General features: G+C 40.5%; 1 protein-coding gene across 2 annotated transcripts in view; it reads right to left on the bottom strand.

Annotated features, from left to right (window-relative positions):
* LOC308703321 (NLR family CARD domain-containing protein 3-like) overlaps positions 1-23,928 on the bottom strand; it is a 316,889-nt gene that overhangs the window by 13,818 nt on the left and 279,143 nt on the right. The window contains exon 15 of one of the 2 annotated variants that reach the window (XM_081386699.1): positions 5,840-6,013. The exons of the other annotated variant lie outside the window; for it this stretch is intronic. Coding sequence (XP_081242825.1) covers positions 5,840-6,013 — 174 coding nt within the window. The remainder of the gene's footprint in view (positions 1-5,839; positions 6,014-23,928) is intronic. 2 annotated transcript variants of the gene reach the window in all.

Here is a 23,928-nt window from a genome sequence, read left to right as displayed (position 1 = left end):
GCACAGACTAATTCCCTCTTATCTCCTTTGTCTCAGTATGTTGATTTTTTTATAAAACCCTTTGTTTATTCGTTACCATCTTACATTCGAGACTCTACTGATTTTATCAATAAGATTTCTGAGGTGTATGATTTACCGGATTTTTCTTTATTATTAACTTTGGACATAACGAGATTATATACTAACATTTCACATGAAAAAGGACTTATTGCACTTAGACATTATCTTTTGTTACGCGAGGACTCTAATCCACCATCAGACTTCATTGTCGAGATGGCTTCGTACCTTTTGAAATATAATTATTTTTGTTTCGATATGGATTTTTTTCTTCAGATAAGTGGGACAGCAATGGGCTCTAATTTTGCCCCTAACTATGCCAATTTATTTATGGGTTTTTTGAGGAGAGTTATATATTGAATACAGAAAAGAATCCTTTCTATTCACAGATCATCAAGTGGTATAGATACATTGACGATATATTTTGTATTTTTTTAGGTGATCACGATGAGGCTCGAGAATTTGTGACATATTTGAATAACTTGGTTGACGACTTAGAATTTACTTCCGAAATTAATTCGTCTAGAGTACACTTTCTCGATATGTGGGTACAGAAGAACGAAGGCAGTTTGATTACAACTTTGTTTACAAAAGAGACTGATCGTAACACACTTTTACTTGCTACCAGTTTTCATCCGACTTTTTAAAAAAAAGGGCTACCTAAGAGTCAGTTCTACAGATTGAGGAGGATTTGTCATTCTGATTCCGATTTTATTGAGAAATCGAAAATCATGAAAAATAAATTTTTGAACAGAGGTTATCCTTTGGATTGGGTCGAAGAAGGATACAATACAGCTTTTAAAAAGACACGGTCCGAATTGCTAAAAAAGAAGACAAAGAAAACAAGAAAGTATTCTTTTGCTTGTATTACAACACATTCACCTAAGTCCTACATGATAAAATCAATTTTTAAAAAACACTGGCATTTATTGTCTTCTGATCCGGAGTTGAATGATATTTTTAGACATCCTCCTTTGATTGTATATAAACGTGCCAGGAATTTAAAAGATAGCTTGGTACATGCTCGTTTTCAAAGCGTTAGTCCTCGTGCATCTCAGAGTTTACTCAGTCCTATACAGAAGGGCAATTATCGTTGTGGGAATTGTGCTCAATGTAATAATACTTTTAAAACATCATTCTTTTGTCATCCTAGAACTGGTAAAAAATATAGCATCAAATCTGTGATTACTTGTGTTTCCACTCATGTTGTGTACTTGATTCGTTGTCCTTGTGGTATAGGCTATGTGGGAAAAACGTCACGTCAATTGAAACAAAGAATTAGTGAACATAAGAGTTCGATCAGAAGAAAAGATATGAATTATCCAGTTGCGGTACACTTTTTAAATTTGAATCACGATGTTACCTCTTTACGTTTCTGTGGGATTGAGAAAGTAACTTTGCCACCTAGAGGTGGAGACATTGAATTACTTCTACAGAGACGTGAACTGTTCTGGATTTACACCCTTCAGACTTTATCACCTATGGGTATGAACGATGAAGCACCATTTCATGTAATGTTATAGTGATGTAATTGTTTTGAATGATGTGATGTGTTGTCTTTACTATGTATTCACAATGAGTTTGAGTGGCCATGGAGCCTGATTGTTGTAACAATTTGAATGATGTGCTGTTTCTACTATGTATTCACAATGAGTTTAAGTGGCTATGGAGCCTGACTGATTGTTGTAACAGTTTGGTGCTGTTTAATGACGATGTGTTGATCATGTGTTTTAGATGATCTTGTTAACCTACAGTGGGATCTTTATTGATTGTTGTAACTATCACAATCTGTAACTGTTTATGATGTGATGCTAATTTTATATTCCTAATGAGCTTAATTGTTTACAGATGGAACTTTGTTAGTTGGTCATGTGTTTATCTTAAAAGAGATGAATTTGAACATTTGTATACTCCTGATGAAGGTCGTGTGACCGAAACGTTGTGTGAATAAATATTACTTGTTTGCAAGTTACGATAGTGTGCGGGAATTGCTTGTCTATTGAAACGATCCACCTGGTCTTATTATCCTACGCACCTATCACCTGCAGGTGTGCGATGGAGTTTGTTCACTAGTTAATGCATTGACAAATGAGACCTTATTGTAAAGTGTTACCAAAAATGTAATACAATTAAAATAAAATACCTAAATAAACAACTCATTGGATAACATTGGGCTGCATATAAAGAAACAAAATGCATTTTTCTTTTGCTGGATGTCTATTGTCTATTTGCATATCAATAAAGATTTAATACAATGCACATTGAATTTGTCATTTCTACAACTTTTATAGCACTTCAATTGTAAAAATTGTGAGCCTGACATATTACATTTATTATCATTAGCACTCCATGTTCAAAGATTTACTAGCTGTCAGTTCATCTCTTATACGCTGCTGCCATCTAGTGGTTTTAGTTGTAACTCTAAAAGTTTCGGGAACTGCTTAATTAATGTCTGTTTAGTAATTCATATTTTATCCTTCATTTGCTCTCCAGAAGCCATATTTGAGCACACACACACACACATGTAGATTCCTTTAAATGTTAAGGGGAAGATTAAAAAAGAGAAACTGGATCTGTGAATTCTCACAGAATCACAATTGAATTCATATCTTGCTACTCAGTCAGAATCTTATTAACCTGGAGTCCCAGTCTCTGTCACAATAACCATATATGTAATGTTTTAGGCCTATTGGCAGACATCCGTTTAAAATGTAGGCAATGGCATATAAAGAAGCTTTTCTCCATGAATATTTTTTCACTTGAATATTTAGAAATTTTAGCTGATGATCAATAAAATGCAGCTCATATCTGTTGCTTTCGGTGACGTGCCCTCCATTAAATCTGCATATAGCGCGGGAATTGAAGATCGGATTTAAATCCGTTTTGCAAAAACACATTTATGTGACCAGGTGTAGATGGAGTCGTTTTGATAAATAGAGCAAACGCTTTACAAATATTAATTCTCTTACATCATATGAACAGACGTAAAAATAATTTGCTGAATTTGATCATGTTGTTTTAATAGCTTTGCTTGTAATTAATGAAATTGTAGTTATTTCCCTGCATTTGATTCCATTTTGATTATACTTTATGAATTCACAGTAGCCGCGCTTCCATTACCCATCAAATTGCGCAAATTGAAATTGCGAATTGAAAATACGCCCAATGGAAACACGTCAATTTCGCAAAAACTCCCATTTATCGAAAAAAAAGTTTTTACACTCACATGAGGAGGTTTTTACGGAGCCCCCCTAGTCCCACTTTGTCAAAAAAATATCTCGTGGCCTCAGGATAGTAACTCGTGGCCTCAAGATAGTAACTTGTGGCCTCAAGATAGTATCTCGTGGCCTCAAGATACTAACTCGTGGCCTCAAGATAGTATCTCGTGGCCTCAAGATAGTAACTCGTGGCCTCAAGATTGTATCTCGTGGCCTCAAGATAGTAACTCGTGGCCTCAAGATAGTATCTCGTGGCCTCAAGATAGTATCTCGTGGCCTCAAGATAGTATCTCGTGGCCTCAAGATAGTAACTCGTGGCCTCAAGATAGTAACTTGTGGCCTCAAGATAGTATCTCGTGGCCTCAAGATACTAACTCGTGGCCTCAAGATAGTAACTCGTGGCCACGAGAAAGTGAGTTTTTTCAAGGCGAACGTTCCCTTTAATGTTTCCATGGCGACGCGTCATGCGATACACCGCAGCCACAATAATACTGTATGACAGATGTGTCGCTTTTATTTCGCTTTTCCTTTTTTATTCAAAATATTCACAAACTTGCTTACCATGTCATCAACTAGCCTATCTGATATTCCGATTCTCAAATACGTGTAAGTGAGTGTGTTTGGTCGTTTAAAAACCTTTATAAATAATCTTGATCTATAACATGAGATGGGCGCTGCAATGTTGTCCTGTCAGTCGGATTTACAGCACGTGAATTCATCAGTTTCTCCCGAAATAAATGCAAGAAAGTGGCTGGTGAACTGAGAAGAATAGAGTAAACTTTATAGTTACTTCCACTATGTTTGTCTGATATTATATTTGAATAGATTGTTATTGCTGCTTCCACAGACATCAGTGTGTATTTTACAAACTCCAAATGTATTGTTTTACTCGTGCTTCTATGTATTTAAATATCTGAAACCAAAAATAAACATTATGAAGTTGAAAACACTGCTTAGTTGTGATATATGACAGCGCTGAACGCGTCCGACTCTGGCTCAGCGCCAGCCAATGCGCGAAAGCACAGTTTGGATCTGGCAGTGATGCGACGTCACTGAACATTATAAATGTGGCGCTGTACTCTCAGGGGCACAGAAATAAAAATCCCATATAAGAGACCGTACCACTCAAAAGGTTAATCATGCGGCGCCCGACTGCATTTGACCGGCATAAAATCGGTATATGTCAGACTGACCGGCCAGTTGCCGGTCATGGCCGATCACGTGAAAATCGGCCAATTCTGGTCACCAGCCAATCAATCGGTGCATCTCTAAAAGGAATATAAATAATAATAGAAGTTGGTAAATAAACAAGTATATACATGTAAAAAGTATAAATATAGACTATAAAATATGAAGAAGAATTATAAAGGACTATGGATATGCAGCCTTCAAGATTTACAGTACTAGTAAATAAATAGAAGCAGAACTGCAGCAAACCATATTGCACACTGAATATTAAAACATAGAATATTGCACAGAATGTGAAGTATTGCACTACAGGGTCCAGTTTAATAACAAAGGGTCCATGTGTCAGACACTTTACTATCTTGAGGCCACGAGTTACTATCTTGAGGCCACGAGTTACTATCTTGAGGCCACGAGTTACTATCTTGAGGCCACGAGATACTATCTTGAGGCCACGAGTTACTATCTTGAGGCCACGAGTTACTATCTTGAGGCCACGAGTTACTATCCTTGAGGCCACGAGTTACTATCTTGAGGCCACGAGTTACTATCTTGAGGCCACGAGTTACTATCTTGAGGCCACAAGTTACTATCTTGAGGCCATGAGTTACTATCTTGAGGCCACGAGATACTATCTTGAGGCCACGAGTTACTATCTTGAGGCCACAAGTTACTATCTTGAGGCCACGAGATACTATCTTGAGGCCACGAGTTACTATCTCGAGGCCACGAGTTACTATCTTGAGGCCACAAGATAGTTATAATTAATTTTTTGACAAAGTGGGACTAGGGGGGCTTCCAAGGGTTTTCAGGCCATTCAAAAAATAAATATTTCGCAAAACTGCAATGGAAACAGTTTTTGCGCATTTACAGTCACCTGACGTAGACGACGCAGTGTGTTTGGACAGAATACGAGACAGAGTTCTTTATTAAATTCATATAAGGCAAAAGAATTACAGGAATAATGGATTCTAAACCTCAAATAAATGCCACAATCAAGACCTTGAAGCAGAACTGAGGGAGAAACACCTAGAAACTCCTCATATGTGCCGCTCACAAGTATAATAAGGGTCGCTCCTTACCATTAATGCTTGGAAACACACACACATCTCCTTCCATTCATAATAACGGCCAGTGCAGTGGCTGGGATATACATAATCCTACCAATGTCCGTTAACATGATTTTTGGAATGATTTTACTGATCGCGCGAGGAAAAAATGAAGTTTTAATTGCATAACATCAGTTAATGGAAACGGCGTCATTTCGCAACAGCTTTTTGTCGACATTTAGAAGAAAAAAAAACGCAAAAGTTTTGCGCAAATCTGTAATGGAAACGCCCCTAGTAACAGTTTCATGTGAGAGTAACGTATGATCTTACCACAGTTTCTCCAGTTTACAGTGAGGATTCTCCAGTACAGCAGAGAACAGCTTCACTCCTGAGTCTCCTAGATTATTATCAGACAGATCCAGATCTCTCAGGTGTGAGGGGTTTGATCTCAAAGCTGAAGCCAGAGCAGCACAACCTTCATCTGTCACACCACACCTATCCAACCTGTAGAGAACAATGACACACATTAAGCCTATATCCAGAGATAAACATGACACTTAAAAAATAACATTTTTTTTTATTTATTTATTTATTTTTTATTTTTTTATTTAACCTTTATTTAACCAGATGATCTCATTGAGATTTAAAACCTCTTTTGCAAGAGAGACCTGGCCAAAATGGCAGCATACTAACAACGCATAGTTACAAATATGATCACCAAGCATACGTACAACAACAAGAAACATTTAAACAAGATCCTCAAGATACATAAACAAACCACATCAACATCAGACTACTTAAAAATACAATTTATACCTACCATAGGTATAAAACGATTTAGATATTTTAAAAACAGTGACAACAATTTATGGCATCTATTTCCAACACTTTCATGCGATGTTTAAATTCACCAAATGAAATCAGAGTTCGCAATTGCAAATCAGTCTGTAATGTGTTCCAGGTGGCTGGGGCTGCATAGCTAAAAGCCTTCTTACCAAGCTCTGTACGAACCGTAGGTACAGTTAACAAATACAAATTACCAGAGCGTAAATTATAAGAACTGATATTACGTGACATATAGGAGCAAAGATAAGACGGAAGCATATCCAATATAGACTTATAAATAAAAATAAGCCAATGTATATGTCTCCTTACTGACAATGAGGGCCAGTTTGTCATTTTGTACAAAGTACAATGATGTACTGATGCCTTACATCCAGTCACAAATCTTAATGCATTATGGTAGACAGTATCCAACAAAGACAAACTTCGATCAGGCGCATTTCTATAAAGCAAATCACCGTAATCAAGTGCAGTGAGAAAGGTGGCAGCAACCAATCTCCTCCTGGTTTTCCAAGAAAAACAGGCTTTATTTCTAAAATAAAATCCTATTTTTAATTTGAGCTTTTGTACCAGTTTATCAATGTGCAACTTAAAAGAGAGCTGATCGTTGATTAATATACCCAAATATTTGTACAATTTGACTTGTTTGATCTGCTCACCATGTATAGTAAAAATACTTGGAAGACTGTCCAAAGACTTCTTAGATTTTGAATAAAGCATAATCTTAGTTTTTTCACATAGTTTAAAACATAATCCTGTCAATATGAAATATATACAAATACTCATTAGTTCACATTGTGAAAATTCATCAGTTAGGATTAGGGGATTGATTATAGAGTTTGTAGAGTATAAAAATCATTATTTCTATGGAAAGTCCCCATAAAACATGTAAACCCAACGTGTGTGAGAGTGTGTGACAGTGTGACAGTGTGTGTGTGTGTGTGTGTGTGTGTGTGTGTGTGTGTGTTTTAGCAGGGGAGGACTGGGACGATTCTAAGGGTCCAGCAGAACTCCATAATTTCCTGGATGATTTTGGTATTTACTTTGTAAAATAATCTTATAGGAAGAATGCTATAAAGAACAGGTATTCATTATAGTGTGTGTGTGTGTGTTTGTTCGCGGGTTATTCAGAAACGACGCAGGGCAGAAACGGAAAATCACCAAGTCACAATAAAACTAGTCCAGTGATGTATATATTTAGGCTTTCTGAAGACTTGGAGCCAATTTCTGTGAGGATTCGATTAACATTTACGATGTCGTTCTAGTCATAGATATACATTTGTAATGATGTCTGATTCGTGAATGAATCATTTGAGTCGGTTCATTGCCGTGAATAGGAGAAACCCGTTAATAAACCAGTCTAGATGATTCATTCATGAACAGAACTGATTTGGTTTACCGAGTTCAAATCACTGATTCAATGATCCTGTCAATGTTTTAGTGAACACTGTCTCAGGAAAGACTGAATGGTCTGGTCATGCTGTCTATTAAACACGATTGAGCACGACGGCTTGATTTCAAAGATCTGACCAGGGAATGGTGTTGTGCTGTATGCAGTATGTAATTATTTGTATAGTTATAAATGTATAATTTTAGTTAATAAACTTTCAAATTTAGTCCTTTATTATCTCTTATTGAATAATAATCGCTATACTTGTAGATAATGATTGTTGTTATATGTGACAATCTTTACGAGATGACATGAACGCAGCATATGAGTGTAGAGTGTCGTAATATCCATTTCAAGTGGACGTGTGGAAGAGCCGTGAGACTGAAAGCCCTTGCGCTGCTCATATGCTGAGAGAGAGATAAGACAGTAGAGCTGCACAATTTAAAATACTATTTTAAAACCATTAATTAGAAATACTACCAAATAAAGCAAAAAAGAAAAAAACTCCTAAGTCCCCCGACTCCGGTCCGGCGCATCAATCTCCCCTGCCCAGCGAGTGCTTGAAGTGCGTCAGAAACAGAGCGTGCGCAATCAGTTGTTGGTCAGTTGTTGTGTAGCGTCGCCTCTCACCTCATCCAATGTAGACAGCATTGCTCTTGTTTGAGGGCGCTTAACACACTCAAGCTCCCCCGTAGAAACGGGCCTGCCAGCTCGCGCCGGCTCTAGACACGGTGAAAGTTTCCTGATTGTGACGGATGGCCAAATTTACATGACACATTATAAATTAGCATTATAGTCTGCGATAGATACAGTGTCAAAAAGAAGAGAAGAGGATAAAAGGGGATAAAGACAGAGGTAAATTGATGCAATGAATGAAAAGTTTATCTAATTGCATAGTATTAAGATACTATAATTTAATGGCAGTTATTTTTACCTTAAACTTTATGCTAGCAGTTGCTCTGAGTTCTCCAGAGGCAGCAGACTTTGATTTTGTAACAATCATGTCAGTTTTTTAGACGCATTTAAGCCTATCACTTTTTTAATTAATGTTTTACTCTTTGTGCAGTTTTGGGGGGATATATGGCTTTTTTTTTTTTTTTTTTTTGCCAAAATTATATACAGGTTTATTAAAATAGCAATGTTTTATGTAAAATTCACATTAAAGAAGACATTTCTCAGTTTCATTCATGGTGAAAACATGAAACATGCCATAGTTTAGTGGAAGATTGCTGCCATCAACTGGAAAACAAGCACTTTTGCTAGAGCTCAATGAATAGTTTGTGGATGAATGACATTTGGACGATGACATCACTGTTTTATCCAGAGTGGCTATATATAAATGAACTAAATTAATAACTTATTTACAACAAAAATAAACCATCACTGAACTTACTTAACCCCCTGAGGTCGGCGGTATCGCCGGCGATACCAGCTCGCTTTTTTTTATCAGTGTAAAAGAAACTCATAAATACTCTGTTGACTTTTATTTTCCATAGGAGTTTCATACATCAATCGATTCTGTTAAATGTGTATTATTTTTGTGTATACTCACAATAAAAACAAAGTGTTGTGCTTTTTGCCAAATAAAGAAAAATAAACACGAAGTGAGTTCTGCCTTCTCTCTGCCAGTGAAGTCCATTCTGAAACGTGTCCGAAAATGAACAATAACTCAGCGAATACTCAGTCAAACAGGCATACAGACACACAGGCATGAAGCTTGAATTCTCTTCTTTTAAATGAAGTAATTTATATAAAAAACAAATATTCTCATCTTGTGAAATCTGTATTAAAAGAGAGCGATTCCAGTCGAGCTCCTTACAGCTCATTCAAATGTAATGTGACACGCCCACGGAGAGCGCGCGCTATTCAAACGCAAATGATTGAGGCAATCCACGCAAACCTGTGAACGCCCCCATATCAGCTCGAGAAAATACAAGTTTATTCTGATCATTACTTGTTTACACCGTCTCGCAGCGCTGTGAGGAATAATAATAATGGAAAATGTACCTCAGAAGTGCGGGTATTTCGAGGAGCAAGGATCCGACTGAGCTGAGGAATACTGTAGTAAGTTTTTTTCCTTCTCACGTGAATCGGGTTTCTGTTTGTGAATGAATGAACGGCAGAGATGCGCGCTGTTTACCACAGCTCGCAAAAAGACAGTTTAAATTTAACCCTCTGAGGTCGGCAAACGCGCGGGCGCGTTTTGCTGGATTTTCTCCACATTGTAGCACTATAAACTTAAATTACTCCGTCATTTATGGTCATACAGAAAAAAGAAATATAAAAAAAGAATCTGTGATATTTCTACTTTTGTATGTGTCCACTTACAATCAAATCAAAACATTGTGCTTTTGTAAAATAAAGAAAATAAACAGGGTGTGCGTTCTGCCTCTTCATCGCGGTGAACTTTTTTTTCTTGAGCACGTCTATAAACTGAAACAAAACTCAGCGAATACTTGTCACACATTTATGAGCCATACACCTTTATAAACATTTAAGTGTGTACTTTTAAATGATCGGGTTCAAAACGAAAACAAATATTTTCTGTTTAAGTAATTTGTATAAAACCAACAAGATGTCCAGCTTCTCAAACGCGTGCTCATTACAGTTAATTTGGCCACGCCCACTCGCGCAAAAGATATTCACATGCAAATCTCCACATGGAACGCGAACGCGCTCGTTACCTCAACAACAAAACACCAAAACACTTCACTTTTCGTCGAGTTTGAAAGACGCGCCTGAGCTTACATTGGATTTAGGCTACCTCAGAAGAAGAAGAACGCGATTTGAAGACAAGAAAGATTTAAGGTAAGAAATTCTTACATGTTTGTTATTGTTGCATAAATGTCACATTGCAGTTGAACTGTTGCTAGATATATGGGGAATATTATAATATTTAGACCCGTGTTTACTGTTAGGCCTACTGTGTTTGTGGATATCTGGTCAGACGTAGATATGTATGGTAACCATAATGTTTTATATTTGAGCGCGATCGCGTTTGAATGTATCAGATTTTGCAGCGCGATCGCGTTTGAATGTATCATTTGAAAATTTGAAAAGCAAAACACACCAAACGGCTTCATGTTTTTACTATTATCTCATTTCATATCATCATAACGAATGGAAACATTTGAATTGTAGGATTGAAAATAATCCAAGATATTTTAAATGGACAAAGATATTTGCTTGACTGTTTTTCTACCCCCTCTTTCTAACACAATGACCATTTGGAGTTGCTAAGGCACAGAGGGGCTGATAGTGATCTAGGCTTGCAGGCCAAATGTTTGTACTTTGGGGGGTCGATGAATTGTCACACCTTTAGTACAGTGGTGGAAGTGTAATTATCTGATTGGTCAGTTTGAATGTCTCACAGTTGGGTTTTAGTCACATGGTCAAGGAAAGGATAAAAGAAGATTGTAACTGTTGCTCTGGCTCTTTGATGCTCTGGCTCTCTTCTTCTCTGGGTCCCTTTCTTGGGGGCTCCCCTTTCTATCTCTATCTCTTTCTCTCTTTCTCTCTCTCTATCTCTCTCTCAGGTAACATTTTTCATATATGCTGGGTACAATTAATAATATAAGTTATCATCATCTCATACATATATTTTGTAACTATTTTAAGTGTAACCATAACCATAATTTGTCATTAAACCTTTTCAATTGCAACTAATGTACTAACTCGTTTTGATTTGATATTGACTTTAAAGTGCTACATATTGCAATACAATATCGTCACTATCTATAGCAATGCTCTCCCACAAATATTAAGCTATTGTAACTGCACTTATTTCCGTCGTTGGTATAAGTGGCAGTGGGTGGTAATGGACAAGAAATGTGCAGTTTTCTACCATCTTGCCAATAACGTTTCTTTAGTCGTTCGGCAGTTCTTGCAGCCTGAACCACTGCAGGAATTCCACCCTTACAGAAGTAACATGATAATCAATTTATTTTTCTCTAGCTTGGTTGTTACTGAAATATTTTGGAAGATTTATACTGCTATCTATTGTTATTATTATTTTACCCAGCACTGCGCATAGCCTATGCCTACAAGGCACAACAAACCTGGTGTTCATTATATTGTTGGAAACATTTGTGTGTGTGTGTGTATTTTGTGAATTTTAAAAAGCAATTTTAACCAGAAAAATCTAATATTTATTTCCAAAATCGTGCAGGCCGTTCTCTTGATATCAGTATGTTCACTTTTTTTTCAGGGCCCAGATGCCACTCCTGCTGACTTCAACATTCACATGAGTCTCTGGAACATGAACATGGTAAAGTGAAAATCAAACACGAAATGAAAGGTATGTACAATGTTTTTAGGAATGGCACAAAGGTCTCTGTCTTTCAATAAGTGCTTTTTTGCCATTTGTTGTGTCTATTTGGATTATGTTGTGTAAATAAATCCAAACAATCTAAAAGCCATTCTTTTTTAAATCTCCTCATTTACAGTATTGTGCAAGGTTGCTCAGAATGACAGGGGCCTGATAAGCTCCTAATAGGGCCGTTAGGGGAGGTTCTTTGTCTTTCTCAGGTGAGAAAAGCTTACATATTAATGAGCTCTCGCATAAGGCTTATTCACACAAAACACGTCGTAAAAATTTTAAATCAATATATTGTCTTCTCTGAATGAGCAGTCAGGGTGATTTTCACATAGTTTTAGAGCAAATATTCAAAGCTATGTCATACAATTTTCAAAAGTCTTGTGAAGAAATAATCAGTAGGGGTTTCATGGCCTTATTTCAGTGAGAATTTTTTTTTGTATTTTCACAAACCACGCATAAATGTCATTATCTCAAAACTACAAACTTTTACATACATGCTGTTGATATATTATTGTAGCAGAGTTTGTGCTGAATACAGTGTAATTAGACTTTAGCCATGAAAATGTCACAAGTAACAGAAATAACCAGAAATGTCAGAGCATGTCAGAACTCCTCCAGGGCCCAGAAAACAGCTCAGACCTCAGAGGGTTAAATAGCGTGTGTGAATGAATGATGATGTTTTAGCAAACTGTATTGCTATACTGAGATGAGTAAAAATCGACTGAAATATGTTGAAATAAAATGTAGGCTATTTGTATAAGCAACGTATTAAACTGCAAATTAACGTTTATATGCCCTAATATTTCATAAAAACAACGTTACAGTCAGGTGAAATATGAAAGACAACATTTTGTTGACTAGATTTGGGTACAGTTTTTACTGTAGAATATACTGCCACATCAAATAAGCTTTTGTTTAGCAATTTCTATATATATAAAATATAATCATTTTTTTTTACAAAGAAAGAGTACACTTGAAATATTGTTGAAATTGTAATTATTGTTGTAATTGTAACCTTTTTAATAAAATAGCAAAACATATTTACAAGATAGATGTAAGCAAAATCTTAAATGGTCAATATAAGTCTTCTTCTAAATATATCTTTTGTCCTTGCATTGTGGCTCAGTCAGTGTCACACCTGAATGAATGGCTCATTATGCAGAGTGGGTGGGACATTGTATTCTAAGGTGTAAACCCCTCCTCGTTCACGCCCCCCTCGCATATTGACTTTCCAAGCAAAACCTGTTTTACATCAATTTAAATCAATGTATTGTTTTATGTGAACGATAAAGCAAGACTATTTTCACATAATTTTGAAGCCAGAACTCGAAGCGACAACATCCATTAGTCAAAAGTCTTATTGACACATATTTATTATGAGTTTTGTGGTCTTATTTCAGCAACTTTCATTTTTTATTTTTTTCAATAACCACGCATAAACATTATTCTCTTAAAAAATCAAAAATATACATGCATGGTGATCACATATTTTGGTAGCCCTGTTTGTGCTATATAGAGTGAATTTACACCTTTGCCATTAACATGTTTATAAATAACTGAAAAAAAGCACAAATGTCAGAGCATGTCTGAACACCTCCAGGGCCCAGAAAACCGCTCAGACTCCAGAGGGTTAAGCTGGACTATGACACTATTTTCTTCTAGATCTGCTGTACAGGAGAAGCAAACTTTTTTGCGTTATTTTCCTGGTATCTCTGTAAAGCTGCCTTGAAATAATCTGTATTATAAAAAGCGCTATATAAATAAAGGTGACTTGACTTGAATGCTAGATGTAATACTCTTGCTATTTGTGTTTAGGCTGTAATGTGTGTGTATATATACAGAGCCGCCTTAACCTAATGTTAGGCCCCGGGGCTGAGAGGTTTTGTAGTTTTGTGGTAAGGCCATAGACAGTATAAGAAGTGGACAGAGCCATCTCATTGGAACTCAATTGAGACAAGTGAAGCCCATTTTTAGCGATTTTTTAGCACTTACGCTCCTGACGCGCAGACTCAAACTAAGCTTGATGACGTGAGCAACCTGTCTGACAGATGTAAATATTCTAGTAGCTGTGCGTGCAGACTGCCAATGTTAATCTTGCAGAGACGGCGAGCTTCAGCAAAGAGTTCTTTGGCGTGAGTGAGCAGGAGTAAGTATTCTGATGAATTATTTTGTATAGTATTTATTTTAAAATGTAACGCCAGTACCTCAAATTAAGTTAATGCGAGCTTCTCCTCCTGTCTGTACGGTAATTTCTCTAGTGTGCGACAGAGAGTCGAGTGGTTATGACGCAATCGTTAGCCTATTTTTACAAAAACTGTTTCTATGGGGCCATAATATAACATAGAAGGTAATGGAGCCCTTTATACATTGTCGTGTTTTTTAGAAATAAATAATGGACAAATGGAGTCTTTAAACGCCTCAGATGTAAAGTTATTCGCTGTCAAAGTGACGCCAAAATGAATGGGAGTCAATGGAATGCTAACAGCAGGTGAAGTTCTGCTACAAGATGGCAGCACGCGGCCGGCTTCAACTTCTGGTCGATGGATTACCCGCCTGGGTAAGGCACGGATTAACACACGGGCCTACTGGGCACTTGCCCAGGGCACTGGGCCAGCAGGGGGCCCTGTCAAATGTACTGTGTACATTCTTTTCAAATAATTATTTTTATTTTATTTTCAGTAAAATTGTGTTGAATATTGTGGAATAATGTGATTGTTTTTTTGCAGTTGCAAAGTATTAACTGGTAAATACATCAAATAAATAATTTTAATGTATTGCTGCGCTGTTGAGAGGGACATATAGAGGCGAGTGAAAATCATTGCGCAATATAAATTCACGCATAGAAGACGGTCACTTGAAAAACAAAACAAAAATGTGTTTAAAACCACAACCAAGTGGATCAATGAAAAGAGAGCAAAAAAAGGACAAAGAAGCAAGAGAAGCTCAATTGCTACAAAAGCTACCAACAATCTCCAGTTTTTTTAAAAATGCAAACATTGCTGATGCTAACAACGTTTCTGCTGCTTCAAGTGAAGATGGCGCTAGCACAACTAACCGTGATAGCAGTGATACTGGCCGGCCTGTGATTTCTACAACCAGCCGGCGCCGCTATGTCACAGTGTCTGGTGGTTCCCTGGGTTAAACACTAGAGGTCCTCAGTTTTCACGGTGTCTATGCATTCTCACTACAATTCCCATGATCCTGTCTGTCACTGATTGTTCATTGCCTTACAGATTTTTCTCGTCACCTTGTTAGCACTTGTGTATATATTCCCTGTCTGTTTCAGTGTTTGTCACGGAGTCCTTGTATATTGTCCCCACACTTCAGTTGTTAGTTCAAGCCTGTTTCTTGTGTTTATCTTTTATGTTTTTGGATTGCCTTTTGGATTATTGACCTCTGCCTGAACTGGTTGTGAGTACGGATTACCCTTTAATAAAACACTGCTTTTGGATCTTACCTTTCCATGTGTGTGATTGTGACAGAAGGACTCCGTCATGCAGAGATACAGTGGTATGTGGTCTCCAAAATCTCCAGCCACTGAGAAGGGGAGGAAACAGCAGAGGGGGAATTCTCAACCTAAAGAGATTCCTCCTCGTATGAACATCTTTGAGTGTTTTGCACTGTGGGCCCGATTGACTGAGGAAGCTGATTTGAAGAAAGCTTCCACACCCCCTTCAGATCATCCCAGAGAGTCATTCGAGGGAACCCGGCTGGCAAAATTTTCTGGGACCCGCAGAGGTCATAGGAGAGGAGGTACTAGAGGGGAGTCCAGGTATCACTCTCCACCTCGATCCTTCATGGAACCTGAGGTGGTGAGATCCAGCCCAGACTTCCATCCGCCGCCGATCCCATCCAGTCCAGAGCCTGCCTGTCGCTATCAGAGGCGGCAGAGGAGAAGGAGAGGGAGAGCTTCCTGCACTCCTGACGTCCCCGAACAGCCTGCTGTCTCCCTGTAGGTCGTCCCCCGAACGGGCCGCTGTCTCCCTGGAGGTCGTCCCCGAACGGCCCGCTGTCTCCCTGGAGGTCGTCCCCGAACTGCCCGCTGTCTCCCTGGAGGTCGTCCCCAAACGGCCCGCTGTCATCCCGGAGGCCCCCCCCTCCGAGCAGCCCGCTGTCATCCCTGGGATCGTCTCAGAGCCGCCCACCATCAGTCCTGCCACGGCCAAGAGAGCGATCTTCCTCTTTTATGCAGTGGCGGTAATGCATGCGTGGAGGAAGCACAGCACATCTGCCGAGCCTGTGTCTTCGGACAAGATGGCCGCCGCCGAGCCTGTTCATGTCACACCTGCCGAGCCTGGGTCTTCGGACAAGATGGCCGTCGCCGAGAGTGTTCACGTCACGTCTGCCGAGCCTGTGTCTTCCGACAAGATGGCCGCCGCCAAACCTGTTCATATCACGCCTGCCGAGCCTGTGTCTTCGGACAAGATGGCCGCCGCCGAGCCTGTTCACGTCACGCCTGCCGAGCCTGTGTGTTCCGACAAGATGGCCGCCGCAGAGCCTGTTCACGTCATGTCTGCCGAGCCTGTGCCTTTGGAGAAGATGACCGACGCCGAACCTGTGTCTTCAGACAAGATGGCCGCCTCCGAGCCGGTGGTGTCTGTTCCTGAGCCGGTGTCTGTTCCTGTGCCCTGGCCGCCCGAGGGGTCGTCTCCGCCCAGGCCGCCCGATGGGTCGTCTCCGCCCTGGCCGCCCGAGGGGTCGTCTCCGCCCTGGCCGCCCGAGGGGTCGTCTCCGCCCTGGCCGCCCGAGGGAGAGTCTCCGCCCTGGCCGCCCGAGGGGTCGTCTCCGCCCAGGCCGCCCGAGGGATGTCTTCGCCGTGGCCGCCCGATGGGTTGTCTTCGCCCTGGCCGCCCGATGGGTCGTCTCCGCCGTGGCCGCCCGATGGGTCGTCTCCGCCGTGGCCGCCCGATGGGTCGTCTCCGCCGTGGCCGCCCGATGGGTCGTCTCCACCCTGGCCGCCCGAGGGGTCGTCTCCGCCCTGGCCGTCCGAGGGGTCGTCTGTGTCCTGGCCGCCCGAGGGGGCGTCTCCGCCCTGGCCGGCCGAGGGGTCGTCTCCGCCTGGCCGCCCGAGGGGTCGTCTACGCCCTGGCCGCCCGAGGGGTCGTCTCCGCCCTGGCCGCCCGAGGGGTCGTCTCCGCCCTGGCCGCCCGAGGGGTCGTCTCCGCCCTGGCCGCCCGAGGGAGAGTCTCCGCCCTGGCCGCCCGAGGGGTCGTCTCCGCCCAGGCCGCCCGAGGGATGTCTTCGCCATGGCCGCCTGATGGGTTGTCTTCGCCCTGGTCGCCTGAAGGGTCGTCTCCGCCCAGGCCGCCTGATGAACTGTCATCCCCTGTGTCCATTCCCTCCCATGGTCCTGGCCCTCCGTCCCTCCCCCTAATCCCCCACAGTTCCACCTCCCTCCTGGACTTTTGTCGAGTTTTGTTTTCTGTCGTGGAGCGTCTGGTAGCTGCTCCGTAGAGGGGGGGTTATGTCACAGTGTCTGGTGGTTCCCTGGGTTAAACACTAGAGGTCCTCAGTTTTCACGGTGTCTGCATTCTCACTACAATTCCCATGATCCTGTCTGTCACTGATTGTTCATTGCCTTACAGCTGTTTCTCGTCACCTTGTTAGCACTTGTGTATATATCCCCTGTCTGTTTCAGTGTTTGTCACGGAGTCCTTGTATATTGTCCCCACACTTCAGTTGTTAGTTCAAGCCTGTTTCTTGTGTTTATCTTTTATGTTTTTGGATTGCCTTTTGGATTATTGACCTCTGCCTGGACTGGTTGTGAGTACAGATTACCCTTTAATAAAACACTGCTTTTGGATCTTACCTTTCCGTGTGTGTGATCGTGACACGCTACAGCCACCGTCACCATCACAATGTCAGGATGCTCACACTAAGAGTAAGACAGATGATGACCACCTGTTTTGGGAGACAAACAACGACCTAGCATTGTGGGGAGATATAAAAAGGGATTCGGTGAGAAGTATTCTTATTAACAGAGGGGCTGCTGCTTTCCATAACCGAAGCTCAAAATATACTTCTTCCGTAAGGTATAGCGGTCTGGGTGGCAAGACTCGCTCCCTTACCAATGATTTATTACACCCTCACTTACCAAACGGCAAGATTGTGTCATGAGAGTGGCTTTTATATTCTCAATCAACGGGACAGGTGTTCTGCTATTCTTGCAAACTTTTCTCGTCCAAAAGACACGCCTTTACAGATGGATTCAGTGACTGGAAGCACCCAGAGAGGAGCCCAGATCATATGTCCTGAATGCTAGCCTTATTGCATAGATCTAAAAACTCTCAGGCGATGGACTCAGCTCTGGTCAAACAAATTGCAGGAGAGAGGGAACTATCTAGGAATTTTAGAGCTGATATCTCATTTTGACCCCTTTCTATCGGAGCATATTAAAACACGCGGCCAAAAAGGAAGGGGAATTGTATCTTATTTGTCATCAACTATATGTGAGGAGTTTATTGATGTCTTAGGAGAAAAAAAAACTAAACAAGTAATCGCGAATGAATTAAAGGATGCCAAATATTTTTCAGTCATCGCTGATTCAACAGCAGATTTGTCCCACACAGACCAGTTAACATTCATCTTTAGATTCGTCAATGAGAAAGGGAATGTACTAGAACGATTCATAGCTTTTGAACCCATTTCATGTCACACAGGTGAGAGTTTGTGTGATTACGTCATTAAAATGGTTAACAACCTTGGCTTGGACATATTACACTGTAGAGGCCAATAAGTACGAGTACGATAATGCAAGTAATATGTCGGGCAGATACAATGGACTGCAGGCTCACATAAAACAGATAAATCCATTGATCCATTTCATACCTTGTGCTGCTCACTCATTGAATTTAGCAGGTGTAAACAGTATACACAGCAGTCCAGATGTCGAACAGTCATAGGCGTAATTTGCGCTTGGTACAGGTAGGACATGTCCCCACCACTATTTTCTAAGGTCGATATTGTCCCCACCACTTTTCTTACGGCACGAATGTACCAATACAAATAAATGAAACATCTCCAGTTAACTAGCAGAGCATTCATTTCATTTGTTTTTTAAATAAGAGCCGATCTAGCCCTGAAATGTGTGTTTTATTTAAATCAACTGATTAAAGTGCGCGTTGCCGCTGCGATTAGTGGCGCGGATACTATGTTTGTTTCTGTCTTGTGTCTTCACTGGATGCGCGCGAGAGACTCTATTCGTTTCGGTGAAATTAGAAAACATAATGCACACAAAGTGTCCCTGCCTGATATACAACCACTGAAAAACATAATCGGTTTTGATGAAAAAAAAAAAAAAAAAAACTATATGAGTGCGGATTAGAACGCAGAACCTCTGGTTCTACCCCTGGACCACTTAAATACACACTTATAATAGCCTTACGACCACTTAAACCCAATCAATGTACTATTTAAATCGATTGCTGGACATCGTAATGTTATTGTACATCTGTTTTATGATTAAGCATTGTGTTACCCCCCACCCCACCTGTCCCACCCACATTTTAAAACTGCGAACAGTACTTTAGTCTGCTACAGTCGTTGTATTCATTTTGTTCTACTCGCCGATGGACAAAAGTGCTCAAAAAGACAAACTTAACACTTAAGCATTTGCCTAATACTTGGTGGAGCTGTAGGGTTGATTCGGCCAAAGCTCTCTGGCAAAATTATAGTAATATAAGAGAGGCCTACAGTATAGCTGCAGATGAGAACGAAAAAAGGGACACACACAACAAAGCATCGGGACTGCGCCCAAAGATGGACAAACTGGAAACTGCATTCATGGCGCAGTTCTGGAATACTATACTCGAACGATTCAACGTGACAAGTTTATGTCTACAAAAAAATGATATGGACCTTTGAACAGCAATGCGACTGCTTGAATCATTGCGTGAGTTTGAATCAGATCAGCGAGAAATGAAAGCTTTAGCATAAGTTCTGCCGGGAAGACTCAATTACTATGTCACCTATTGCCTTCACTTCTATCCAGTCATATTCGTAGGCTCATTGTATAAAAGCTCGGTACTTACACATGTTTGAGTTCGCAGATACTGAAGCGACGATTACCCCCATCCTCCCCACCACCACCAGGATGGTCCTGTCCATACCTCCCGGGGGGGTCGGCTGCGCCCCTGCCTTCGTCTTCAGGCAGGAATTGCAGATCCGATACCCTCGGATTATGCACTACGGACGGGGCCTACGCCAAATGACTTTGTATATTATCAGCTTGCTGAGCTGTCAATAAATGTATGGTTTATTGAAATAATTCTCCCAAGTCTTTCTGGTAGAACTGTTTAAACACTTTTGAGAGGAGTGCTTTAAGTGTGACAGGTGTATGTCAGTCTTATAAGCATGAAGTACAACACATAACCTTTATAACCTTTCTGCTGCTTACCCTGATGACTTAACTGATGAGCTGATTCAGTTCAGATCTTTCGTTTCAATGGAGCCGGACAGATCACCATGAAAAATTCTGAAAACAATTATTGATTATGGACTGCCTTCGGTTTTCCCCAATGTGTATGTTGCCGTAAAGCTTTTCCTCACCCTGCCAGTAGCAACTGTGAAGGAGAACGTCCATTTTCTCTCATGGCAAGAGTAAAAAAACGAACTAAGAAGCAAAATTGCCCATTGAATGCAATCTTAACTGGATTTTGATGATGTTGTGGAAGCGTTTTCTCTGAGGAAATCAAGAAAGATACCCCCTCAGCTAAGGTAAAGTTAAACCAACTTTTTTGTTATAAGCTAAATGCCTGTGGTGAACGAAGCTAAATGTAGAAATGTAAATGTAAATTATTCATGGAATTTTCTCCTGTGATATGATTTGGAGAGGTCAGAAGCTTTCTGATAGAGTATGTGGTACAGTATGTTGTACAGTATGTTGATAAACCAATTTGTGGTGTGAAAGTACAGAATATTGTGTGCATTCTCTCCCTGCGTATTATTGTCATTGTTAATCCTGTATAATGGGGCATACAGGTGCAATACTGTTGTCGAAAAATTTGGTGAAGGGGGCCTTTGAGACATCCGTGCCCAGGGCACATCATCGTCATAATCCATCCCTGTAATATAAAAACACCCTCCCAACAGCATACTGTTTCTTTTGAGCCTAATTCCTAGTCAAATTAAAATAATATAGTTGTATCACTTGTGATGGTGTTTTGTATAGATGTGGCCAGACGAGCAGTCTACCAATAACATTAGAGCAGTAATTCTTAAAGTGTGGTCCGCGGACCACTAGTGGTCCGCCATCGCCCCCTAGTGGTCAGCGAAAAGATGACCTAAACTAGGCAAGTGTTTATAAAATCGTCACTTATTTAAGTAGATTTTTAATGTACTTGCGAAACAGTTCTTGCCATTCTGGTTTAATAACGTAAAAATGGATCGGTGGCTAAACCAAAGAGGAGTCAAAAGAAAAGATCAAACGTCCACTGAATGCAGCAAAACTACAGCACCACAAAGGCCCACTGAAGCCGGAACCGAAGATACCGAGTCACGGCCACTGGCCACCACACTCCCGCATACCACGGAGCTAGCGCACCGTGGAAAACCATGTGAGAAAGTTAAGGGAAATTATCACAATGAGTACATGAAGTTTGGATTTTTCTGGACTGGGGATCTTGAGGATCCTAGACCTCACTGTGTTTTGTTTAGTTTAGTTTAGTTTTTTATATAGCACATTTCTACTGCCTCAAGTGCAGCCCAAAGTGCTGTACAATTCCATCAATAAAACCAAACAAAGAGAATACAAAACACAACAACATAAAATTAATATATTTAGGTCTCTCCTAGGTCGGAGTTAAATGCCAAACTATTAAAGTGCTTCTTTAAAGCCGTTTTAAAAGAATGCAACGTGGGGATGGAGCGGATGGCAAGAGGTAAGGAATTCCATAACCTAGGACCGGCTATCGAAAAGGCTCGATCACCTTTCCGTTTGAGTCGGGACCGCGGTACCCGGAGCAATAATTTATCTGCCGATCTCAGATTCTTTACTGGCTGGTGCAAAATAATAAGATCAGATAGATAAGAGGGTGCGAGATCATTTAAAATTTTTAAAATGAATATTAAAGTCTTGAAATCGATCCGAAATTTGATAGGTAGCCATTGAAGGGATGTTAGAATTGGGGTGATTCTATCACTCTTCCTCGTATTGGTCAATAGTCTGGCAGCGGCATTTTGAACCAGCTGCAATCGGTTCAGCAATGACTGAGAGAGTCCCAAATATATCACGTTACAATAGTCCAATCTAGATAATATAAAAGCATGGATGATCGTCTCCAAATCCCTCCATGAGAGCATAGGTTTCATTTTCGCTATTAATCTTAAGTAGTAGAAACTACTTTTCACCACAGCACTCACTTGTTTTGTAAAATTTAATTCAGAGTCGAAAAATACACCCAGATTTTTTGCACATGGGTGAACATTTCTGGATAGTGGTCCCAAATAAGTAGAGATAAGTGGTGAAAAACCAAAAGGGCCAAAAACAACAACATCAGTTTTGCTCTCATTTAAGTGGAGAAAATTCTTAGCCATCCAGCACTTTACCTCATCGAGACACTTTACAAGATTGGAACAAGACTTATCAAGAGGATGTAGTGGGACATACATTTGAGTGTCGTCGGCATAACAGTGATATGTGATCTCATATTTCCTGAAAATAGAACCCAAAGGTAACATATATAAGGAAAATAGAATAGGACTCAGTATGGAGCCTTGTGGGAGTCCGCATGATAATGGAACTGAAGGTGATGAGTAATTACCAATTTTAACTGAGACAGACCTATTTGAAAGATATGAATAGAACCATTTTGTGTTATGAAATATTGGCTAATGAAGCAATGAAACCATCGAAACTCAAGCGTCACTTTGAGTCTAAGCACAAAGATTGTACAGATAAACCAGTGTCATTTTTTGAGAGAAAATGTGATGAGCTTGAGCGACACATGAGTAAAAACACCTCACAGTTTTTTATGCCCGGTGAAAATGCAAAGGCTACTGATGCATCATACAGAGTGTCTCTACTCATTGCAAAAACGGGAAAACCCCATTCAATTGGAAAGCTAGTGATGACATGCACAAAGTACCTCTGTCCAATGACACTGTCCAGCGACGCATAACTTCAATGTCCGAAACTGTCCAAGAGCAGCTGATCACACGATTACATCAGAGTCCCTTCTTTTCTCTTCAGCTGGACGAGTCCACGAACATTGGTAACGAGGCAAATCTTCTGTGTTTTGTGAGATACATCCATGCGGGCGCAGTCCACGAGGATTTTCTCTTCTGTAAATCCCTTCCAACGAACACCACAGGAGAAGCGATCTTTGATGCACTAAATGCCTTCATTGTGCATAATAAAATTGACTGGAAATGTTGTGTTGGAGTTTGCACTGATGGTGCAACTGCGATGACAGCCAAACACAAGGGCCTGGTAACGTGTGTGCGTAATGTTGCTCCATCCTCTGTGTCAACTCATTGCTGCATTCACAGAGAACAGCTTGCAGTGAAAAAGATGCCAAGTTGCCTTAAAACTGTTTTAGACAAGGCAGTTAAAATAGTCAACTCAATCAAAGGCAAGGCCCTCAACTCGCGTCTTTTTAAAGTCCTGTGTGAAGAAATGGGGAGTGAGCACACAAAACTTCTGTTCCACACTGAAGTGCGCTGGTTGTCCCGTGGCAAGGTCCTGTCTCGTCTCTTTGAACTGCGCGATGAAGTAAAATTATTTCTGCACCAAGCTGATGAACTATATGATCGACTTCGACTAGCCTATCTTGCCGTTTTTTTCAGCACGCTCAATACACTCAACTTAGCACTGCAAGGAAAAACGGTCACAGTCTTCACTGTACAGGACAAAATTAAAGGGGCCCGCAC

The sequence above is a fragment of the Scardinius erythrophthalmus genome (genome assembly GCF_964197995.2).
Source record: "Scardinius erythrophthalmus genome assembly, chromosome: 15".
NCBI lineage: Eukaryota > Metazoa > Chordata > Actinopteri > Cypriniformes > Leuciscidae > Scardinius > Scardinius erythrophthalmus.
Note: the sequence above shows the minus strand (reverse complement) of the source record. Positions and strands in the feature narration are given on the sequence as shown.